This window comes from Alligator mississippiensis, chromosome 3 (genome assembly GCF_030867095.1).
Source record: "Alligator mississippiensis isolate rAllMis1 chromosome 3, rAllMis1, whole genome shotgun sequence".
NCBI classification, from domain to species: domain Eukaryota; kingdom Metazoa; phylum Chordata; order Crocodylia; family Alligatoridae; genus Alligator; species Alligator mississippiensis.
Genome location: NC_081826.1, coordinates 284,988,221 through 285,011,664, shown reverse-complemented (window position 1 = coordinate 285,011,664; position 23,444 = coordinate 284,988,221). Strand labels below are relative to the sequence as shown.

Below are 23,444 nucleotides of genomic sequence, written 5' to 3'. Positions count from 1 at the left end.
GAATTGTTATCTATTGTAGCAGTTAGAGAGAGAGAAAACTTATCTCTTGACAACTAAGTATTGTTGCTTGAAAACATTGTCTTACGGTCTGTTGTCAGTTATTGAAAGAATTCCTAATATATCACCTTTTACACAGTACTAGATTAAACTCAGAATAGTTAGAAACACTTTGAAGTAACACAAACCTAAATATTCCTGGTAGGCAAACTGAGCAAAGGAACTGAATTATAATGAACCAGCAGCTGTCACAATATGACCACGGTAACCAAATCAAAATATCAACCACTAACCCAGATGAGATTCAAAGGTCACCACATAAGCCAGCAGCTTTCTTCAACATTGCCTGAAACCTCAATCTAATCCTTGCAGTGAAATGTTCCATTAAGCTACAGGGGTTTTAGAAACAAGTTACTGTATATTGGTAAATGATTTAATGTACTAGCAAGCTATCTTAGGTAGGATAAGAACAGTTGAAAAGAATGCACCTGGAAACTGAGCAACCAGTGTGGAATGATACAGAATTACAGCAATGAAATCACTCCCTGAAGTATTTATTACCAGTCCCAGTCTGCATTCTCACCAGGCCAAATGTGCATTGTTCATTCACACCTATGAAACCAACAAAAAGGGTCTAGTTTATTATTACGACTGACACTACAAATAGAGAATCTAGAAGTAATAGTCTAAGGGAAAAAAATCATTTCCCAACATGACAAATTTAGCTTTGCTAATTTCCCAGAGCTAGTATAGCCTTCCTGGCACCGAGGCATATGTGTGGTTCACTGGATACCATCTTTAACACGTAGGCCTAATTATAACAAATCTTTTTTGCCTGAAAAACTGTTCTTTCTGGAGAGTTAGGACTACAAACTAGCCACACACAGGAAGAACCAATAAACCAAAACCCCAGATTAAGGAAGCTTATAAAAGCTTTTTCAAGCACGATGTTTGAAAAAGCTTATGCCAGAGGCCTCATTTTGTACAACATAACCCTGTGGTCTGGTATAGTGGTGGGAAGGAATGTCCTGGCTCGTTTTAATTAGATTAATGCTGATGTCAGCATCCTTGTGTTTTCAGGGGAGAATGACTGGGATTGCATCTGGCCCCTGAACTGAGTGTGAAATAGGAGAGAAGGTTTCTTGTATTCTCTCTCCCTGTGCTTGTGGCACCAATCTAAGGCTGTATAACCTGATTTTGGATGCACATCTCTAGAAATTGGTGAGGTCTCCTTCACCTGCTTTAATGACACAGAAACACAACATCATCATCCCTTGGTCATACGTTAAATTGCTACGATCAATTGTTTTGAGAATTCTGATTGATTTCTCATGCATTAGTAAATTCAGAGAGTATTTATTATGGCCTTATTCTTTTGTCAGGGCTAACTTCACTGACATCAGCAGAGTTACACCAATGTAAAACTGGCTCACATTGGTTGGCAATTAGGTTCTTCATCTGTATTGTTTGCTCACATTAAGATGAGGAGGAGGATAAAATGATAGGGTGACTCTTCAGGCACACACAGCTCAACACTAGAATCTCTGTGGACCTTTTCTTTGGATAATCTGATGACTGGACAAGAAAAGGGAAAACAATAAACTGTGTATTGCAAGCAACTTCCCATTTTAGCTCTGGATGGAGTCAGCTGAAGAAATAATAAGGTGCTTCATTTAAGTTGTACTATCTAGAATTCACCCTAAAAACTCAAATACAGTATAATCAGCACAGGTCAACAGCAGTTCCCAATGTGGCAGTATTTGGGAGATAAATAGTAGGGCTGTGCGAAGCTTCGGTCCCTGATTCGATTAAGTGGAGATTCGGCCCGATTCAGTGGCCGAATTTCCAAATCCGAATTGAATCAGTGGACCCTTTAATCTCTCTGAATTGAATCAGGACCCTCTGAATCGATCCACTTCCGGGTCCACTTCCAGGTTCGCTGCCGAGCAGGCGGAGGGCCCCCTGCCCTCCTGTGGGATGCTCCATCTGCCCCAGCATCGCAGCGTTCGCAAGCTGTGCTGGTACCTCGAGGTATGTAGAAAAAACATCTGAAGCTGCATCTATGGCCGAATCGCCGATTCTCCAAATCAGCATCGAATCTTCAGATTTGGATTCAGACAAATCGAATCAGGGACAGCGATCCAAATCAACAAATCGAATCACTCTCCCTGATTCAGGCTGAATCCGAATCGAATAGGGCCCGCTTCGCACACTGCTAATAAATAGCGTTATCATTAACGTTGTTGTTGTTATCAGTGGCCAGTGCTGCACAAGACACAGAAGATAGGAGGTAGTTCAGTGGGATGAAGACATCCAAGTACCAGTGCCTCCAAGAAGTACTAAAGAATGTATCATCCCACAAGGAATTCTTTATCCATATTTGAAAATGATCATCCTTGAAACTCCTAGCTTTTAAAAAGGGTTAGTAAGCTGTTCCCTGCTCTTCTACTCAGCAGGATACTGCCTTGGTCTCAGCTTGCAAAGAGTCTTGCCCATGTCAGGTAAAACATCTACTCCAAAACAGAGTTCTTTTCTTTCTAAAAATCTGCTTGAGGTGGAAAATGTAACGCTCTCAAAACAATAAATGGCCGTGTATTCAACCAGACAGCTTATCTGACAGAACAACGCTTTCATTAGAAACAGTGGGAGACTCACAGACATTGTAACATTCCTTAGCATAGTACAGCAGATGGCCTTGGTTTCCACATTTAGGATTTGCTTCTGTTATAACCAGTGTTGGGGGTGTACAAGAGTTATGCCAGAAGCTCCAGGAGAAATGCAGTCTGACCCTGGGGACCTCCTGGGAAGTGCATACCACAGGAACAGCCTTTTCAGTCTTATAAGAGGTACAGCATATGTTCCCTCATGAGCCTGACCAGCTGCCAGGTGTCACCAGAGGTAGAAAACCAGTGCCACCATCCACTCCTCCTCTCTCTCCCATTTTAGGTGGCTGCTAACAGCGAGCACGATCTCCACTCCCTAATGAGATTATATCCTGCCTCTGCATGGGGGCACATGCAGCCTTGTTGTGATATCTTCTGCTCTTTCTCCCCTTGCACACCTGAACAAGCAGGATACAGTCGAGGCCTTAGGAGCTGAAATGAACTGAGGAAATAAAATAGTATGGTTTCCTTGACTTTTACTGTCTAAACAGAAATAAGTTAAAAGGGGTTTGCTCTAATTAACAGAAAAGGATTTTAAATTAAGGTTACAAAATACTTCAGACGGCAGGAGCGAGCTGATTAGTTTCAGCATCAGGCAAGAATTATTTCACCACAACACACTCGCTTGAAGTTTGTAGCCGCTTTCTCATGTTCAGGTACATCTAATAATCTACACATGAAGAAATATCAGTATTCTTATTTCCAGCTGAATTTATTTTTCAACGAATATAAACACGCACAGCAACTTAAGGAGGCTGCAGAAACATACCACTTCCGGGACCTTTCAGCATGTTGACCGTTTCAAACCAAGTACTGATAGACATCTTGAATTGAAAAGGATTGCTAGTTTTTTAAAAAACTCAAGGGGCTGATTACTCTGTTAGCTGTGGTAGAGCAACTCCCTTTGACTTTGATACTCACATGCCAGGATTTTAGAAAACTGTGTTTGTTTTTCAGAAAATACTAATCAGAGATGTTGTTTTTATTCTTAAAAATGTGCTTACAAAAGTACTTTATTGTAATGATTCCTTTTTGAAACAAGGGAAGGCAGCGTTTTCCCCAAACTTGGCAAAAACAATCAAAGTCTAGAGTGGGGGTTTTCTTTTCTTTTTGTAAGCCAGGGGCAGAGGGGAAAGAGAGATATGTTTATGTTTTAAAGATTCAAATTAAAAGGTTAAACTTGAAAGCATCACTCAGCCAGTGGGTTTCAAAGAAGTGTGCAGCTATTTGCAAAGTATCTCTTTGCACTATCTAAATCTAATGGCGTGCATTTAAAAGGGAGTGTCGAAATGTCCATGTTTTGTTTGGCTGAAGTCAGCCCCTTGAAATTGTTTTAAGCGTGTTTTGTATATGAATATATACAAATGAATACAAGCTCCAACATTGTCCCATATGTTGAACAACTCACAAATATTTCTTAATATTAAAAGACAAGACATATTTTAGGAGTTGAAGAATGATATATCATAGTTACAGCACTGTTTTCTTTGGCTACGGTTCAATTGTTTAAAGCAAGGCTTTTCAGTTAGTTCATTGACAACCACAGTAAAGGGTGTGATCTTGGCCAAGTGGAAAGATTACTAATATTTTTGCATCATATATTTACTTTAACCAAGCTCATTTATCAACTAGGATTAAAGAAAGTAGCTATCATTTACTTGCAAATAATTTTACCCTTTATATTACTATGCTTATTGCTGCTAAACTGCATCTATATACACCTAGTTAAATTGATAATTCAGGGATCCCCAAATTTTTCCAAACTGTAGGGGTTCATTTACCAGATGCTATGGACTAAATATAGTTTGTCCAAATAAAAGCACATTTCAAGCACCCCATCTTAAAACCAGAAGTTGGCAGCCACAGATTCTACAGGTCCCCAAAGGCAAAGATCCATTATGGTCCAAAGAAAGGAAATGTTTAAGCTCTCTGTCCTCTTTAATGAACAGTTATTTGCAATACATTCAGGAAGCCTTTTTATACCTGGAATTCATAAAACATTGTCATTTGCTTTCCTAAGGGATCACATATTTAAAGAAAACAGTTAAGCTTCAGGAAAAGACCATTTACCTCTGTTTAAAAAAAAACAAACCCAGAACAGTCACCACTTCAAACATCAAATTGTTCTTATGTGAAGAAAATGTGTTATATTCAGTAAATGGCACTGGTGTAAATTTCCCTAAATATGGCATAGCTCAAGGACTTTGTACAACAAAAACTCCAAAAAAAAGGGACTGGAACAGAAATCCACAACATTGTACCTCCTTTTTATTCTACTTTTAAAAAAGTAAGTTAGGAAATTGAATTTCTTACTTTGTATTCTGGAATTGACAAAAGGAGGAGAAAGATTGTCATGTGACCCCAGGTCCCTGCTTGCCATGTGATCATAGTGAGTCCCATCTCCATAGTTCTGTTAACAAACAGGAAAAAAAGGTTTACAAATGTAGCGAAGGCATTTTCTATGAGTTTTACAAATGTCTGTTACCCTCAGTCCTAAAGAGTGAATAATAAAAAAAACATTCAGTTTCTTGCCTCCTTTAATTGGTTCTGCTGGAGCTGCCCAGGTAGCAAATTTAAATGTTATTAGTAATTAACATTTGTTTTTTGGAAACACCTCTCCTGGTAACTGAGCTAATAGCCTTGGAGCTGGAGTTGTGTAAGTCAGTTGAGTTCAACCTTTTTTTCAAGCAGGCCAAACCTTAAAATCAGAAATGGGCAAAAGGCCGTATAGTAAAGAACTGCCAGAGCTCTGCACATGCGCTGAGTTTTCAGAACTCACCAGTTGTTGGCGTGGGCTCTGGCCAGAGCCACTGCTTTTGCATAGCTCAGGAGCCTGGGGTGAACAGTGCTCCCATTTGTCCCTTTTTTTCCCCCGCTGCACTAAAGTGATGGCTCAGCCAGAGCCTGAGCTGACATGCCAGTGAGCTCACGTAGTTCATTGCACATGTAAAGCTCTGGCAGGAGCCGCACTGACATGACATTGAGCTCAAGGACATGGTGTTAGGGGATGGGCTAATGACATGGGCTTCATGGGTCAATCTGGGGCACAGGCAGTATGTTGAGCACCACTGGTGTAAGTGGTCAAGAACCTTCCCTATAACACTGTTGGTCTTTCTACTTCCACAGTGTTTGGGTCTGTAATGCTATTTCCACTAAGGAGCAAGACCTCTGCAAGGATTTGTGCATGTGCTTGTGTAACCCACAGAGGAGTGTGTCCGACCCCTTCCCTTCTGCCACCAAGTCTTACACTTGGATATATTGGGAGAACTTCCACTGAAAGCAACAGCACTAATTACAGTGCATAAAATTGAGCACAAAGTGCATAAACCTTGGCAGGATCAGGATGCACATGTTATGTATTCAAAATCTCAGACTGAATCAAAAAATTAACAAGAATCAGTCCACCTATAGCACTTTACATCTTCAATTATTGCTAAGAATTTTTCTCAGACTGTGGTAAGAAATGGAAATTTCATCTTCATTTTGCAGGAAGGGAAACTGAGACACATGGAGGTTAAGTTATTTGCATAACACACCCAGAAAATTAATGCAGAGCCCTGATTAAAACTCAAGGCTTCCTCTCAGGCTTACGCTCATTTCTTTATGGCATCTCATTGTACACTCACATTCAAGTTTTTGCATGCATAAATAATTGTGTGTGCAAATTTAGAGGTTACTTTTCAAAACATCTTTTCCCTAAAAGCAATACAAGTGTCAAGGAAAAAAAAAACCCTCACAGATGTGTGTGAAGTAATGATGTAATGGCTGCTAAACAAGGTGCAATAAGAAAAAGTGATTGGCTTTTCCTCTTCTATGGGTTAAGCTGAAATTCTATCCTGGTATGTAGTAAATCGGGGGAAAAAATCATTCTGCTCAGATGGCTGCAGTGTAATACAAGACTAAGTAAATTTACTTCGAAGTGTCACTTGGCATAATGTTAGCCAAAGGGCAGAGTCTGCCCACAGGAAAAAAAGATGGCCTGTGTCTGAACAATAAAGCTGCCTTTCACCTCACTAGACAGCTACTTTGGGGCACTGAACCTCAGCCGGCAACACTTGCAAGCCCTGATGTTAACATTCATTAGAAAACAATTTAAAAGCAATGTAAACAGTTTAAAGCCGTAAACAGTTTAAAGGAAAGACCCTTTTTGCCTGGCATAATTGTCCATTATGCATTTGCAAAATATAAGCAAAAGCAATTTTGATACTGAAGTATATACTTTTGCTCTCTCAGCCCAATTCCAAGAATGATACTAAGCCCGTGACTCTGTAACTGCACAGCACAGCCTCAAAATTTTTGTGATTAATAGGAGGTTTGATTAATTAAAAAGTGTAGAACTAGGCCTTCTTTGAGATAGGGTTACTTGAACTGGTGAGCACTCACTTAAGAGAGGAGTCTCACTGACTTCAGACTAAGACATGAATGCTAATACTAGAAAATTATATTTCTTAGTCTTCAAATAAATGAAAATTGACTCCCGAGAGTCACAGCAACTCTAGACTCGGCTTTCACAGACACATGGTCAAAACCACTGAATTTCGTTGTACTGCAGCTGTTTAAGTATCACAACAAAGACAGTGAATCTGAATAATTCTCAGTGATAAACAATAATTGAGTTACTACCCTGACAATTAGGACCTAACTTACTGTCAATATGAGAATTATCACATGAAGAACAGAAAAGATTTCCTCTTCCCATCCACATAATGCACTAGAATGTGAAAACTGACAGCTGTAGCAAAGCCTGAAAGCAGTTATTGGTAAACCCGAAGATCTTAGTCTTGAAGGTTAAAATTAGCAGTGTCAAGCAACAGTGGAAGCAGATACTTGCAGCCCTCTGAAGAGTACTAACTTTTATACTTTGGGTATCGTACTGTAACCCTTGTGAGGGGAAAGTTTGGAGGTCTATCTAGAGACAGATTGGACAGATACTTAACTGGGATGGATAAGTCAAGATCCTGCTTTGAGCAGGGTCCCTTTCAACTCACCTATTCAATGATTCTAAAAACACACTCACAGACTAATAGGTAATAGTGTGGACACTTTCATTTGTATTCACAGACTATGTAAATAGGAATGAAAACTAAGTATGCACAGTTGTACAGTTTATTGATACAGATACATGCATGGACATATTTTATGTGATGAATGTAAGCCTATAACTATTAAAAGCTGGCCCAAAAATGTTAAAAATTCCCCTAAGCCTCAAAAATGTAGTCAGTTATGGGTCATTAATGGCATGTTTCCAAACCCAGTGAGCCTGATTGGTTTACATCGCTACTTGTGCTGTCTTGTTTTGAGCCCTTTTAACTGAGATTGAGCAGAACGTCCAGTTAGGCACTGCTGATCTGAAGGGAGGTGTGGAGTATAATGATTATGTAAATGGTCAAAGTGGGAGGAAGCAATGATCGTGGGTTGAGATTTTGGCATCACTGGGAATCTTTGCATATTCAAAGGAAAAGTACCTTTCTTGCAACTAGTCCCATAGATTTCAGCTGGATTACCCAAGTAAGATGTTATTCACTCTTCCTAAGTGTGGCAGGATCTGGAAGGAGCACCTTTTAGTATACAAGTGTTTCCTGAAGCTATGCAGTTAATATTTGGCAAGCAAATATGCTGTGTCCATGAGACCTAACCTCTCCCTGCATTCAAACTATAGCAAATGTAGTAACAGGTTAATAACAACAAATACCTCTTACAATACTGAGATAACACACTCTTGTTGGATGAATAGCTGATGCAGCCTAGCAAGACAAAATGGATGATGAATATTCCTGCTACCTGTTAGCAGGAGTGGAGTAGGTGTTAGATTCAATCACAGGATCAGATAAGAATGTAAAAAAAGCAGTTTTGAAGAGGAGTCGGTCTGGAGCCAGCTTGGCATGAACATTTTTCCCCACAATCAGGTGCAAAACTTGCATTTGAGATTGCAAATTTACATATGCAGGAAGTCTGGTTCGGGAAAAAGATTAGATATACTTACCCTGGATGGACTAGGATGTCCTCCATTCCCCCAGGACCCTGAGCTAGTTCTGTCTTCTACATCTAGGGACAAAAAAGTTCTTTAGGCTTTATTGCAATAATTCTTTCCTTTTGTATAGGCACTTTTAAATTAATGTTTCAAATTAATCTCCTGTTGCCTTTAATTAAGAATCAGGCACAGGGCTACTACGATGATAGTGGCTTCTGACCCAACTGCTTAAATTAACTCATTTAAATTCACAGCAGAAATGAACTGGACCCTCAGGAACCAGAGGTTTGAACATAAAAATTACTTCAGTGGCTCAGTGTTTCATGAGATTTAAAGTAACTGGAATGTACTAGCTAAAGTTGTATAAAACCCTGCGCACAAAATACATATCAAAATAAAATATGATAAAGCAGACAAATACCAGAAACTAATATAAAAAACATTCTTAAGGTAAATATTCCTATATTGATCCTTGTTTAGGCCTCAGTTCATGAAAACATAAGTATGTACTCATAGCCAATGGAAGTTAAGCTCTTCCTTAAAATTAAGCATGTATTTGAGTGCTTTCTTGAATTTTCTTGCTGCCTGATCCAAAGTCCATCGCAGTTATTGGGAACCTTTCCATTGCCTTTGGATGCTACATTCAACAATGTGCATCACTACTTAGATATCTTTGCCTCCTCTATCAGGGGCAATAGCAACACGCTGAAGGCAGGATATAGTGTATAGCATACATCCTAAAAAGCAGTGCAGTCTAATTAAGATGACCCCGGATGGGTACCTGTTTCGGATTATTAGGGACCAAAGCCCCAGGTGGCCCATGCAACCTGAGACAGACGTCCAGTGACAACTGCCATGAATCCATTTTCAGCCATTTGCCAACTGCATGGTTGTTTTTATCATTACAAGACTGTCCAGCTGCAGAGAAGGGGGAGGGGGCAACTTGGATATGAAATGACAGGATAGAGAAAAACAGCACAATGGAGGATAGTTGACCTTGAAGGCGAAACCTGAAGCCCAGGAAAACAGGCAGGGTTCTTAACAAATAGTGATCCATCAAGCTAGTCAGCACCACTTCAAGCTCAGTTTCTGTTGAGTCTATCCATCCCATAAGCCTTAAGAGGGGAACAATGACCAAAGCAGACCATAAATCCCTTGAATGCCCAATCTGCTATTCCCATGCAATGAGCTGGAGAAGCACCCCAGAGGCACAGCTACAGAGGCAAACTATATGGACAGCCCTAAGAGGGGGGCATAACCCCCTCAAATAACCATAGTGCCTAACACCCAAGATGAGCTAGATGGCACCACCCTTAGCTCCAGCATCCATTAAATCCATTTCAGATTGTAGGCCTTACAGAGTAGCAGCAGAGGCCTAGGGGACGTGACCATCACCTCCACAAATGACCGTCAGTACTTAACACTCATAAGAACTGAACAGAACCACCCCCCAGCTCAGGGTTTCCTGATGGCCTTAAGGTAAGGCCGTAGAGGCTCTTGGCCCTGATGCACTGCCAGCCCAAATGACCATCATTGCTATGTGGGCCATGAGCCTCACTTTGAGCCCAAGGGAGGCTTGACAGATGGTCCCTGCTGACCGGTCCCAGTTCTGGTTAGGGTTTTCCAATACTATAACACTATAATGGCCGATGGTCATTATTCACCTGGAGAGAAAACAGCACCCACAGGTGACACCCTTATTCAGAATGTGAGGACCTATACCATTTGCTCTGAGCATATGCCATTGCTATAACATATGGCAGTGGTTAGGGCCAGCACCCCGGCCGAGGCTGACAGAAGAAAGGTTTGCAATATAGATGCTCTAGGACATTAGTAAGGTGCTGGGGGGCTGGATAACCCCAGCTGATCACAATGAGCACCAGGTTTGGAGACCACCCTTGGCATCAGCTTGTGGCAGGAACCGTGGGAAGGTACCGGGCTCAACTCTACCACAGTCTGTAACCAGACCATCATCTCTTCAGGAGTCATCTCCATCTTAAGAGAGTCATGGGCTGAAGAGTTGTGGTGTCTGCCTTCTCTTCTTCTCTCTAAGAACAAGAGGTGACTACTACTGACTAGATGTATAACTTAGATCTAAATCACTTTTTCTAGCTCATTTTATCAATACATAAAATGCCTTGACAAAACAGGATTACAGAAACTGTTTCAGAAGTAGGTATTTTTTGTGTGTTTGATAGTATTTTTATGTTACTGTTTCTCTTGCTGCTCCTTCTGATATTAATATATTTCCATTTATTCTTTCTTTGTTCAGCCTTTACAAGTGTAAGAAGGGTTGTTTTTAAGAATGAGCTTTTATCACTGTTCAAATTGTATTCTCTTTTTTCCTACTGAAATTTTACAACAGTTTAGATAGGGAGTCTGAGAGAAGGAGAAGCACAACAGCTCTTCAAAAGTTATCCCAATTGTAAACAGATGTCCCTCATGGATAGTCAAAGACAGTGTAGTATGTGCCTCAGGGCAGGTCATGCTAGTTCTGAGGTTTCAACAAGGCCCAAGAGAAGAGTCTGAAGTCCCTTAAGTCTACTCTTTAAAGCTGCTATTTAAGGCTGAATGCATTTCTTTCTATGTGGGGCACTGAAGTAGGCTAAGGTAAGTCTGTATAGCTTCTGTCCTCATGAAATTCTCCCCCAGATATTTCAGTTAACAAAAAAGGTAATGAACAAACAAGAGACCGAATCAGCAAAGCACTTTGGCACGGCTTTACATTTCAGCATGCAAGTAGTTCCACTGACATCACATTAATTTATGGTATTCAGTCAAGTCAGAGGGACTTTTCAGATGCTCAGAGGTGTAACAACTAGGGTCTGGACCCTCGGAGGCAGCAGTGGCAGGGATGGCATCAGGGACTGGGTCAGCAGTGATAGTGGCTGCCGTTCTTGCACCCCCTCTAAGTAGGTGCCCAGGGATGGCACCCCAGTTGCCCACCCCTCATTATGTTACTACCGGTGCTTAGGGTTAAGTACATACCTAAGTATTTTACTGGACTGGGGCCAGAATGACAAATTCCATAACATGTTTTATGAAGTATTACATTTCACCAAATCTAACTGTATTATTATTTTTCTTGTGGACCCCTGTTCTGACATTCCAGGGTCATATGTTCAACTTGCTGCAAGTCTAAACAGATGAAAGCTCAGAGAACTGGCTTTCAGAGTCAATGAGCTGTGGCCTATTTTTCCAGAAAGAGCTGATGTATGCCCAAACCTGTTTAGAGCCTGATTCATGGATAGAATATCCTACACCATGGCTGAGTTAATGCTACAAGAGAACCCTTAACTTCTGCAAGGACCTGACTTTGGAATGCTTGATTAAGCACTCTTAATATTAAAACCTTTCTGTAAGCCATATTTAAAGAACTTGCATGTTGCAAGACAGAAACTATCTAGTCTAATGAGAAGCACAGTATTCTAGGTGAGAATATAAAGTTGGCTCATATGACACTATAATATTTTCAGTATTATTCTTCCTCCCATTCCGTATGGTTTTTAATTTATTTTTAATATTATTGCTTGATATCTTTTGAGTACAAACAGTAGCTTTTAATCTAATGGGACAAAAAGACATCTTTGGTATGGATAGCTAGAAGAATTTTATCAGAGCATTACAATAAATATATGTGTGTGTATATTTTAGAGGTGCACCAATATATTGGTTGCATGTTGGATCAGCACTATTAAAAGGCAAATTTACATTATTAACTATTGGCTTTTTTTGGCCAGTATAGCTGATAATGTTCACTGAAAAATATAATTAATTATGCCTTCTGGCTGGGCCCCCAGACGCCGTGTGCATGTGCCTGGCTGCATGCATGCACATGACCAGGAATGCAGCTGGGCAGCATGGAGAGCAGGTTGCTGCAGGTAAGTCTGTGGAGGGGAAGAGCTGTGGGGGAGGGAAGGAGATTGAGAGGGGCAGATCAAGGCCCCCATGTTGAGGGAGGAAGTGGGGTACAGGCTGGGGCTGGGGGCGCTGCCTTGCCAGGGCAGTGTATGGGACCTGGGGCAAGACAGCACAGCAGGATAGAGCCATGGGCAACTGGTCCAGTAGGCATGGGGGGGGGTCCCCACCACTGCGCACCCCCCCAGGGGAGGCATGGGGGGGGCATATGCCCCCCCAGATTTGTTCACAGGGCAAATATGGGCTGTCTGTTATGGGCTTAGGGCTCCCAACCTCTCTGCCTTTCCCTTGGGAACCCCACACTGGTTGCACACCCCCTGCCCACCCAGCAGCAGTGAGGGCAGCGAGTTGTGCCTCCCGTTGCTGGACAGACAGGGGACATGTAGCCACTGTGGGGTTCCTAGGGCAAAGGCAGCAGTGAGCAGAGAGCCCTGAGCCCACAGACAGCAGATCGCATCTGCCCTTGCTCTGCTGATTTCTACCCTTCTTAAAACCATCCCCACACTTAAAAATAGTGGCAGGGGTGCTTGAACTAAAGCCCACTCAATGAACTTTTAGTTCAAGTACCCCTGCTTCCATTATTAAGTGCTGGGACAGTGATCCCCTGAACAAGCCACCCATGGCTCCATCCCACACCCAGCCCCAGCTCCGGGTCCCATTCACTGCCCTGACTGGGCAGCACTCCCAGCCCCAACCCCTGGCCCCTGCCTCACTCCCTCCTTCACCATGAGGGCCTTGATCTGCCCCCACCCATCCCTTCCCTTTCCCATGTCCCTTCCCCTCTACAGACTTACCTACAGGGAGCTGCTCTCCATGCTGCCTGGCTGCATTCCTCTAATTTGGTTACCAGATCGGTATCAGCTGATATGGCTGGTTAATAATCAGCTATCAGTATTGGCCAAGAAAATCTTTATTGGTGCACCCCTAGCTTATTTTACAAATAAAATCAGAGGACATCTGTCCTTCTAAATTAGGTGGGTTAAGTGGTTGAGGAGCAGAGAATAATAAGAACTCTAAACTTGGGGCAGTGTGACTATTAAGGTTTTGTGAAACTATTTTTATCTTGAAAAACACTGTTTGTTTAATTTTACTCTTTTCCCATAGTATAACTTCTGTTATCTCAATAAAAGATTAAAGTGTTAATAGCAGATGACACACTCAGGTAAATATTTAATTAAGCTCTAGAAAAAGAAAGAAAATGTGTATCATTTACCTGACAGATCAGATCAACCATCCCATTTGGTTAAACAGGCAGATTTTTTAAAAATCATTTGGGTTATGTAAGTAATCATTAACTCTTTTAGGGCCTGATTCAAAACCCATTGAAGTTAAGAAAGATATTCTCAGTAGCTTTGATAGGCTAATGGACCATCATACTACTACTTGACTAGACCAGGGGTGCTCATCCTCCAGCATGAGGGCCAGATCTGTTCTGTAGCACTATGTCATCTGCCCACAGGGTTCTCCATGGGTCTTGACATTTGGTGGGAGGAGAGTGGTGGCACTGCTTGACTCTACCACCAAGTTTCCAGACTACGGGGACATCAGTGTCCTGTACACTGAATCAGACATGTGATCCCAGCACACAGGGCCAGGTAGCAGCCATGCTGGGTACCAGATCCCCCAGTGTAGGAGGCCTGCAGGGGGTGGCACCAAGTCCCCAGGACCCAATCTCAGTGTGCTGGAGTGGGAAGGGATGGTGTCAGGCCCCCAGCACCCAATCTCAGCAGTAGGGGGGTAGTGCCAGGTCCCCAGGGCCAATCCTGGCATACTGGGGTGGGAAGAAGAGGTACTAGGCCTTTGGGGACCAATCCTAACATGAAGAGGTGGAAGAGAGTGATGCTGGGTTCCTGGGCCCAATCCTGGTATGGAGGGCTCTATCCGACCCACAGACCTGCATTGACTCAGTCATCTAGCCAGCGGAGCCAAAAGGTTGAGCACCACCGGACTAAACCATCCAAAATCCATATTAAAACCCTTAGGTGATAAAAATGTTTTATGCATATCTCCAAAGATCTCTGTCCCTCTAAACTTCTCTAACTTGTGTACATCATCTACTTTATATTTATAATAGTTCTCTTTTTTTCCTGCTTCAAAATACTAAATAAGATTACATAGAAATATAAGCTGATTACTTACCAGGCATGCCAGATTTCAGCCTGTAGTAAGTGTTTATGACTGAGTTATAAAGCTCCAAAAATGAAATTACAGGGTAAATGCTATCCCAATATTAATGATACTGTTGTAAACAACACCAACAAGAATAGAGCTACAGAACAGATCGTTTACCTTCAAATTTATTTTAAAATATATCAATCAGGCTGTATTATATGAAAAGGCTAAATAAATAAATAAATAAATCAATCTGGGTAAACTTGTAAGTGAAACAAAGATGGTATTTTGAATAGGTTTGTTTGCATTTGTTACCCAATAGTGCTAGTAGTGATGTATTAAAGCCGCAGTTTCTGCCCCAGGCATATTGGGAAATATGGGATTGATCTCTACAAACGTTTATGCATAGGGATAGCTTTACTCATATGATTAGTCCAGCTAATATTATGGCCAGCTCTGCCATCTATGGATGGCATGATGGCAGGCATGATGGATTCAAATCTACACCGCTGGTTGCTAAACCCAGCCTATATCATTTTTTTGCTCCCTTAGGGTATCTATACACATGCTGCAGGGTGGAGAGGGGGGTGGCGCTTTAATTATAGCGACTCCCGCAACATTAGTTAAAGTACCTCCACTGCCATTTTGAAATGTGGGGCTGCTGAATACACGTGACATGGAGGCTGTTGCAACGTGCTAATTAGCATGCTCCAGCAGACTCACAGCAAGCTTGTTTAATCAAGTCTGCTCTGACATGTGCTAATTAGAGGTTTGTCATGTGTATAGGTACCTTTAGTTTCTAACCAAAGTCTGGGAGCAAACTAGTTCAGTCACAATACACCTCTGACAAATTTGTTCACAGAAGATAATATTGAATAGACAAGGCCAGAGAGGTAAATGAAGTTCCTACTGATTGTCTACGTCTAATTTCCACAAATTCAGTTTATTCCTATTGTTTCCATAACTGCTCTCAAATTCCATAGCTGCTCCCCAGCTGACAACAGGGGACTGAAACGCCCTTTTAAAAAAACAATTATCTACATCTAGCTTGGGAGCTGTGATCGCCCCCTCCTGCCATTTATTCGACAGGTTTTTGGAAGCTCAAGGCTAGATTACTGCAATGTGTCTGAAGTAAAACAGCAACTGAAAAACACCTGAAATCTTGACCTGGTGTGGAATATGAAAACTTGTCTCATGAGTAGACTCATCTTTTATGAGCACATAGAGCTCGTGTTCATTCCTCTGACAGGTGTTGTGATCTGTCAGGGCCAGAGTTTGACATGCTTCATGGCCCTGATCCACCCATCTGATCCCTATGGGTAAAGTCTTGCATAAACATAGAGACTATTGAAGACCTTGGAGCTCTGGAAGGATGACAGGGCCCATTTTGCAGATCCAAACTTGGGTTCAGGAACACAGGATGACTGAATGGAGCTAGCACTATTTCTCTGTTTACCAGTGTGTTCACATTATACCTTTGACAGCACTTCATGCAGAGTCAGTGTGCTCCTTGATGAAACAATTCTAATGAATATCAGCCAGGGAGCTGAAATATCCTTATGAAGTAACTTTATACAAGAATTTTGAAATGAAGATATATTATTTAGTGGGTGCACTATCAGAAAGCTGAATCCTAACAAAAAATCCAGGCTGTCAGGGGATCATTAAATGACTAATGAATAATACTAAGGAGAGAATTTGCTAGGTTTTCATTTTTTAAACCTATACATTCCATATTTTTTAATTATTTTTATTACAGCTAAGAGCCTAAATACTGAAGCATTGGGCAGTTTATCGGAGTACAATAAGTATTTCAGAACTGCACCCTGGGTCTTGAAGCCCCTCTCCTCCACTCCTTGTCCAGAGTAGGGGGTCCTTAACCCTCAGCCGGTGGACCAGATCCAGCCCTCAGAGCTATGTTATCCATCTTGCAAGGCTCCTTATGGATCTAAAAATTGGTGATGGGGGAGCAGTTGTAGCTAACTACCACTTCCCTATTGTCAAATTTCCAGATCCACAGAGAGCCCCATGCGCGGGATAGCATGGCTGTGCATGCTAGATTCACTGCCACTGTGCCAAGCAGGGTGGCACGAGGCTAATCACGATGGGGCAGTGAAGCACAGACCCAGACAGGACAGAACAAGGCCAGGACAAGGCAGCGTGGGGCCTGATCCTGGTGTGTAACACTCAATTAGCCCCACAGACTGGCCCTGGGCCAAAAGATTGAGTGCCACTGATCTAGAGCAGTGATTCCCAGATGAGGTACCACAAGCTTCTTTTAAGGGTGCTTTTAATATTAGCACTCTTACGTGTCCAAATCCCTAGACATGATTCACAAGCTGACATCCAAAGATTTCCAAAAAGAATCCAGATTCTCAGAAGCATTCTACCCTGGTGTGGACTTTCTGAGGTCTTTCCAAGATAAGAATTCTTCTATTATTTTTCTGTAGTCAGAAAATTAGTGAAATTTGTTTTTGAAATGGGTGCCACGCTGTTCAGAAAAGTTATGGAGGGGTGTCTTGAGTCCCAAAAGGTTAAGAACCACTGGTCTAGAAGGAGACACATGACTTTAGGGGCTGAGCTCCCCATCTTGAAAACTGATTGGGGTGGAGCAGCCCTGTGTGCAAGCGGACATCAGTGATCTAACTTTTAGTCCACTTCTGGTGCTTAATTTGACTAATATTTATTCATGTAAATAAAATGATCGTGAGTCTTGCATTAAAAGACTTCTGTTACTATGGCTCTGTCAACAAAGCATGGAAATGCCTGTTTAAATCTATGTTAGGCATCTGAGTCAAAATCAAAAGGATCACCTAGCCCCAACAAGCTATTTGGTTACGACACATCAGTTTCTATCACCAATGGCATAGGAAGAAGTGATGGGGCCAGCATCACATCCAGACTTCTTTGACTACAAAGCTTCAATGACCAGGTACCTATATATGTACAGCTGGATTAACTGAGGATAGCCTTCAGTACAAGTGCAGAATGAGGTTCAAACTCATGGCTCTATAGTTGCAACAGTAACTTAACCCCTAAGATGTCACTATAGCCCTAAGCAGCTAAGCAATCCCAGTGGGCTACTTACGTGCTTAACTTTCATCAGGGCTGTCCAACATGCAGCCCACAAGAGATTAAATTATGGCCCCAGGGATCCCTGCTAGCTACTATTCCCTTCACCTCTCCATCTGCTACTGCAGCCAGGTTCTCTGGGCTCCCCTTCCTCCTGCCCTGCTCTTCACTTTCTATCCCTGGGGGACTGGGTTGAGGGGTCAGGGGAACCCACATGGCAGCTGGAACCGGGGGGGAGGGAGGGGCACATGGAAGACCATGCAGTGTGCAGGCTGGGGGTCTTATAGATGCAACCTAGTTCAGCATGCAGCCCCCAGATGCTGAGAAGTTAGACAGTCCTGTGTTATACGGTTAGCTGAATCAACACTATACTGTCCTCTGCTGAGCTCGCTACTGCTGCAGAACCACCTCCTCACTGTTAGTGCCAACCACCAGAAGGCATTATCAGACACTAAAAATACCAGATAACTGGTAACAGAGAGAAGGGCTACTGCCAGGGTAGGATAAACAGGAGATGATTCTGTGGGAAGAAGACTATCTGCCCAAGGAGAATTAGTTTTTGTATGAGAAGCCAGAAGGAAGGATAGATGGCATTGGGAGATTACCCATATTTATGCACGTTCACTATTCACTATCAGACTGTATAGACAAAATAGAGGTTATATCCCCACTTCATAATGCAAAAGAGTATCAAATATACAGCTTCCTACTTCCCCGTTTTAACTGAAAACCCTTTGCTATCCGCTACGTGCTAACTTGAGACACCATTTATATTTTAAACTTTCCACCTATGTTAAAAGTTTTGGGCTCTGATCTGACCATGACAAGCAATCACTCACCTATATTATCTTCAGGGGTCCTGTCTTAGCTTTCAACCAATTTTTGTTGTATTTAGACTTAAATGTGCAAACTACACTATATTACTCTGCAAAACATCAATGAGAGAGCTTAATTAAGTAACACTGACAGATAAATCCATTTCTTTCGCAGTAATCAAATCAAAGCAGGTTGACATAACACAGGAACTTAATACAGTTATTCCCTTGTAATTGGAAAAAGGCCCTTTACTTCTCATTAAAGCAATCTTCTGGGTATTGGCATAATAAGAAGGCTCAGAGCTTTAATACTGCCCTGTAAAAGCCTCAAGACACAGACCCCTTTAGCAAACATGCCAGATTATCTAATTCCTGGATCACAGTGGAACATGTAGTTGTTATTGTTTTAAACTACTAATTCTTTATCTCGGCTACAGTTAAAAAGAACTAAATTAGTATAAAATGCAGATGTTGGAAATTTCTAAATATGCATATCCTGGGTAAGGGGGTAGGGAGAGTCATTCTTTAAATAACTACTTGACTTTGGCCTGAAAGGTTGTAGCTCCCAAAGATAAAAATATTTTTTTCATACATGTACATTTGTAAACATAATAAATTATAAAATATAAACTTTTGTTTGTTTTAGAACAAGCAGGAGTCTTTTGGACTTTTTTTATTTACACATCAAAATATAAGAAAACTCTGATAGTCTCTGGCTGAAGCTTTCCTACTCTTTCTGTGCTGATATTTTGGAACTCTACTCTAGGGGTGGGCAATTATTTTGGCTGGAGGGCCACTTAATGAGTTTTGGTGAACTGTCAAGGGCGACATGGGTATCCCCGCCCCTTGACAGCTGCCTCGCCCCCTGGTCGCCATATTGGGACTGGAAGTCCTGCCACCTAACCTCTGAACTTTGTCACCCCAAGTTCCTCCCCTTGTCCCCCGTCCCCCAAATGCTCCTTTTGGAAGGGGGGTTGCCATCTTAGAAAAAGAAAAATCAAATCATATTCTAAAAGTCAAACACCTACTATAACATATTTTAGTTTTATTACAGAAAATATTTTTGTCATGATTTGTGTTTGTGTAGTCTGTATAGAGGTGATTGAATATTAACTTAAAAATAAGTCTTACTCTTGTATATTGTGTGTGGGGGTAGGGTGTGGTTGGGGTGTGTGTATGGTGGGGTGTGTCTGTGTATGGTGGGATGTGGGGCTGTGTGGGGGGTTGAAGGGGTGTGGCTGTGAGTGTAGGGAGGCATAGGGTATGTTGGGGTGTGTGTATGTAGGTAGTGATTGTGGGGGTAGGGGTGTGTGTGTGAGGTTTGTGGGGTGTGAGGGAGGGTGGGGAGTGTGGGAATGCCCTACACACTCATCTACGTGGTGCACAGCCCCCATGGCAGACAGCAGCAGCAGACAGGTGCACTCAGGGTGCTCATGCTCAGTAGAGGTGCTGGCGCCCAATGGAGTGCTGCTTTGGCAGAAGGGGACAGGGATATCAGCTGTCTCCCCGGTGCAAGTGTGGAAGCTGCAGGCACATGGCATGCAGCCCCCGTGATACAGGCGGCTGAGCAGGCTATGCTCCTTACCCCCACGTGCAGCACTGGCTGGAGCCTGTACCACCAGGTGCCAGCACCTGCACTGGGCACAAGCACCCTGAGCACCCTTGCCTGCTGCTGCTGCCGGCAGTGTGGGCTGTGCACCATGTGGAGGAGTGTGTAGGGGTCCCCACACCTCCCACCCTCCCTCACACCCACATGCTGCCCATCTGAGCTCCGCACTCCTGCCGTCCACCGCTTGGCATGGGCTTTACGCTGGTCTCTGCGCTTCCATCAGCTGTAGCTCCACTGCCTCCACCCCAGCCCCTACTGCTTCCCTACCTGCTGCCCGGAGCAAGATGGATGCCTGGGAAACCAAGCAGGTTTCCATGGGGGAGGGCTGTAGCAGAGATAGCAACAGCCTTGCTTGGAAGCTGCATGCTGGTGGGGCCAGGACCTTCCACTCATGAGGGTGGAAGGGAGGCACAATAGGGTATGTTGGCAGGTGTGCATATGTGTGGGCTCCTCACTCCCACCCTCAAGGGCATAGGGGTTGGGCAGGGTACAAATCATTGGTGGGTGCCACAAGCCAGAAGAAAGAGCCTGGTGGGCCGGATCCAGCCCGTGGGCCATATTTTGCCCACCCCTGCTCTATTCCCACTCCTCACCTTTCCTAATAGGGAAGGTTACAAACACATGGAAGTCCCTGACAATGCTTAACTTTTATCCCTGCATGTGATGTAGATCTAGAATGCCACAAGAACTGGTTCAGTGCTTGTTTGATGGATTATTCTCTATATTAAGTTTTCCATTGTTCCACCTGCCTTTGGCCATGAGGAGTTATAAAGTTGGGATACAACAGTAACATGCTTAATGAACAGATGGAAGTCTACACCTGACATATTTGTTCACTGTCTTTTTTATTTTGTTTACCTGGGTTTTCTGAGTGGGATCTGGTATGCTATCAACAGTCAACGACTGACCTTTGTTCCTTTATACAGTACTACTTCAATCAATCATATATTTTTCAATCTCAAGAAAGGAAAAAAAAATCTTAGCAATAACTGTCTGGTAACTGCAACTCCCTTTACTAGTAAATTAACATTACAGCTATTACAGGAAATATTCTGTAAACTTCTAGGCCCCAAACCTGCAAGGATTTAAGCATACGTTTCTATATTGTGAATAATTCCATTATAGGCACAGGGACTGATACCGTCCCTCACTGGAATCACAGAAAAACTCCCACTGACTTTCCTAGAGTGAGTAGACATCTAAGTCTCTGCAGGGTCTGGGCCCTAGAGGACTACTTAACCAGGAACACTAAGATACACAGACAGATTAAGTCAGGCAAATTTAGTTATTTTTTTTTACTTAATTATGGCCAGGCCATGCTCCCTCCACCCTGCATGACTGGACTAGGGTTGGGCCATTCCCCATTTCCCACCCCAGGACTGAATCAGGGCCAAGCCACACTCCCTTCTCTCCAAGCAACTGAATCAAGGCTGGACTGCCCCCTCCCATGGAGCTGGATGAGGACCAATCTAGCACCCTGGGTGCTAGATTGGGCCCACCAGCCAGATCCAACCCATGGTCAGACCAGGGACTGCCCATCAGACTCCCCAGGGGTAAGTGTTAAAATATGCCTCTGAAAAGATGTAATATCTGACACTGTCATCACTGATTACAAAGCTCAGCATCCACAACCAGTCTCAAATACAGCTGGGAATGGGGCTAGTGTCCCTTTATGCAATAGGATACTGGTTAGACTAGTTGGCCAAGAACTGGGGGCCGTGTTACACTTTATGCTGTAAACTCCCCAAATGTTAATCAGCTTAGTGTTGTTTGGCTTAATGGAGCAGTCACACCTTAAGGGGCACTAGAGGCTTGGTGAGCAGGACTAGGAACAGACCCAAAGCCAGAGTTTTCAGCTTAGATCTGCCCAGTTTAGCTCCGAGGATCCTAAGCTTTTTTAGAGCTCAGGCAGCACCCAGTTGGCCAGCAGCCTGGCTGGCAGTAGTGTGGGGGAGGAGCTATCAACAGGCAAGCTATTAAAAAGGATCAGGCTCCTCAGAGCTCAGGAGGTGCCCAGTCAGCCAGCAGCTCCCCCCTCCCCCCCCCATGCTGCCATCGATTGGGCTGCAGGACAACTGGGTGGCATCTCAGGTTCAAGAGACCCAATCCTTTTTTCTCTGGAACGTGCTGCCCCACCCCCTGTAATCCCTCTGCACCACTGGAGGGAGCAGTGAGCTGGTTCAGGTAGCAGTGGGAGGCACTGTGGCCACTGGACACTCCAGGGCTATGGCACTCGCTTTGCCTGACATGCCAGGAAGGCAAGGTGCTATGCCCAGCCCCATTGCACCCTGGCATCCCTGCTTTCCCAGACTCATAAGGGGACACTGCATCCCAGGATGCTGGAGGACTTCAACTTGGGTGGAACAGCTGTGCAGAGTGGCCACACCTTAATGAAACAGAAGCAAAATTTGGCAGATTAGAGCTAATCCTGCCCTGGAGTGGTGTAACTTTAAACTGAATAACAAGTGCTTTAAGCCACTTAAAAGGTGCTAACGTAGCCAAACCAGGGGCTAAAATCTTCAGAAGCCACCTAAAATTACCATATAACAAAGACCTTGGAGACCCAAGTCTTATGGCTTCCACAGCCTAAGGGGATGCACTATTTTGGGTAGGAACACACTCCACCCCTATGCATTCTTGGGCCACTGTACAGCCAAGAATACAAAATTCAAGAGGCTAGAACAAGCAAGAGGGAGCCTGATTCTCTTAACCGGTGAGCAGTGAGGAAGATACCTCTCTTGAAAGGGTGCAGGGCAGGGTGGGTGGAGTGGGGGGTGTTCCAATGCCTACTCCCAAGTTTAATTTTTCTTTATTTCCCCCTGACTGGACCTTTTAGAGGCACAATAACTTTCTACTGACTAATTTAGATTGCTCTTCTGTGGCAAGGAGCCTGTTTTTAAGCACTGCAATGCGTAAGTGAAGATGCCTATAAGTTTGATTTCAATCTAACACATAGTGCACGATCCTGCAAGCCTTCCTTAAGAACTTGCACTGTTCAATCAATCTAATAGTTCCCCACACAGAGAGCTTCAAATTGTAAATATAAATAACACTATCTTCAGTCTGAAAAATATGAAGGCTATTTGGGGGAATAATATGTATTACAGAGATTCAACGAAAGAATGATATTGGAAAAGTGTTAACATTATGAGCACAATGTGGGGCAATAAATTAGACAGCTTTGTCACATGTGATTCTAAACAAAATGCCAATGGCAAGTGTGAGATGAATTCACAGTCATAACTAGTTGAACTAGGAGATGATATTCTCATTATGTGCAACATTGT

At 43.0% G+C, this 23,444-nt stretch overlaps 1 protein-coding gene across 16 annotated transcripts in view; it reads right to left on the bottom strand.

Annotated features, from left to right (window-relative positions):
• Positions 1-23,444, bottom strand: part of TCF4 (transcription factor 4) — a 351,863-nt gene that overhangs the window by 238,850 nt on the left and 89,569 nt on the right. For 15 of the 16 annotated variants that reach the window (XM_014593968.3, XM_014593970.3, XM_019495923.2 and 12 more), the window contains 2 exons: positions 8,644-8,705; positions 4,974-5,070 (listed from right to left, as the gene is read on the bottom strand). The exons of the other annotated variant lie outside the window; for it this stretch is intronic. In XM_014593968.3, coding sequence (XP_014449454.1) covers positions 4,974-5,070; positions 8,644-8,705 — 159 coding nt within the window. The remainder of the gene's footprint in view (positions 1-4,973; positions 5,071-8,643; positions 8,706-23,444) is intronic. 16 annotated transcript variants of the gene reach the window in all.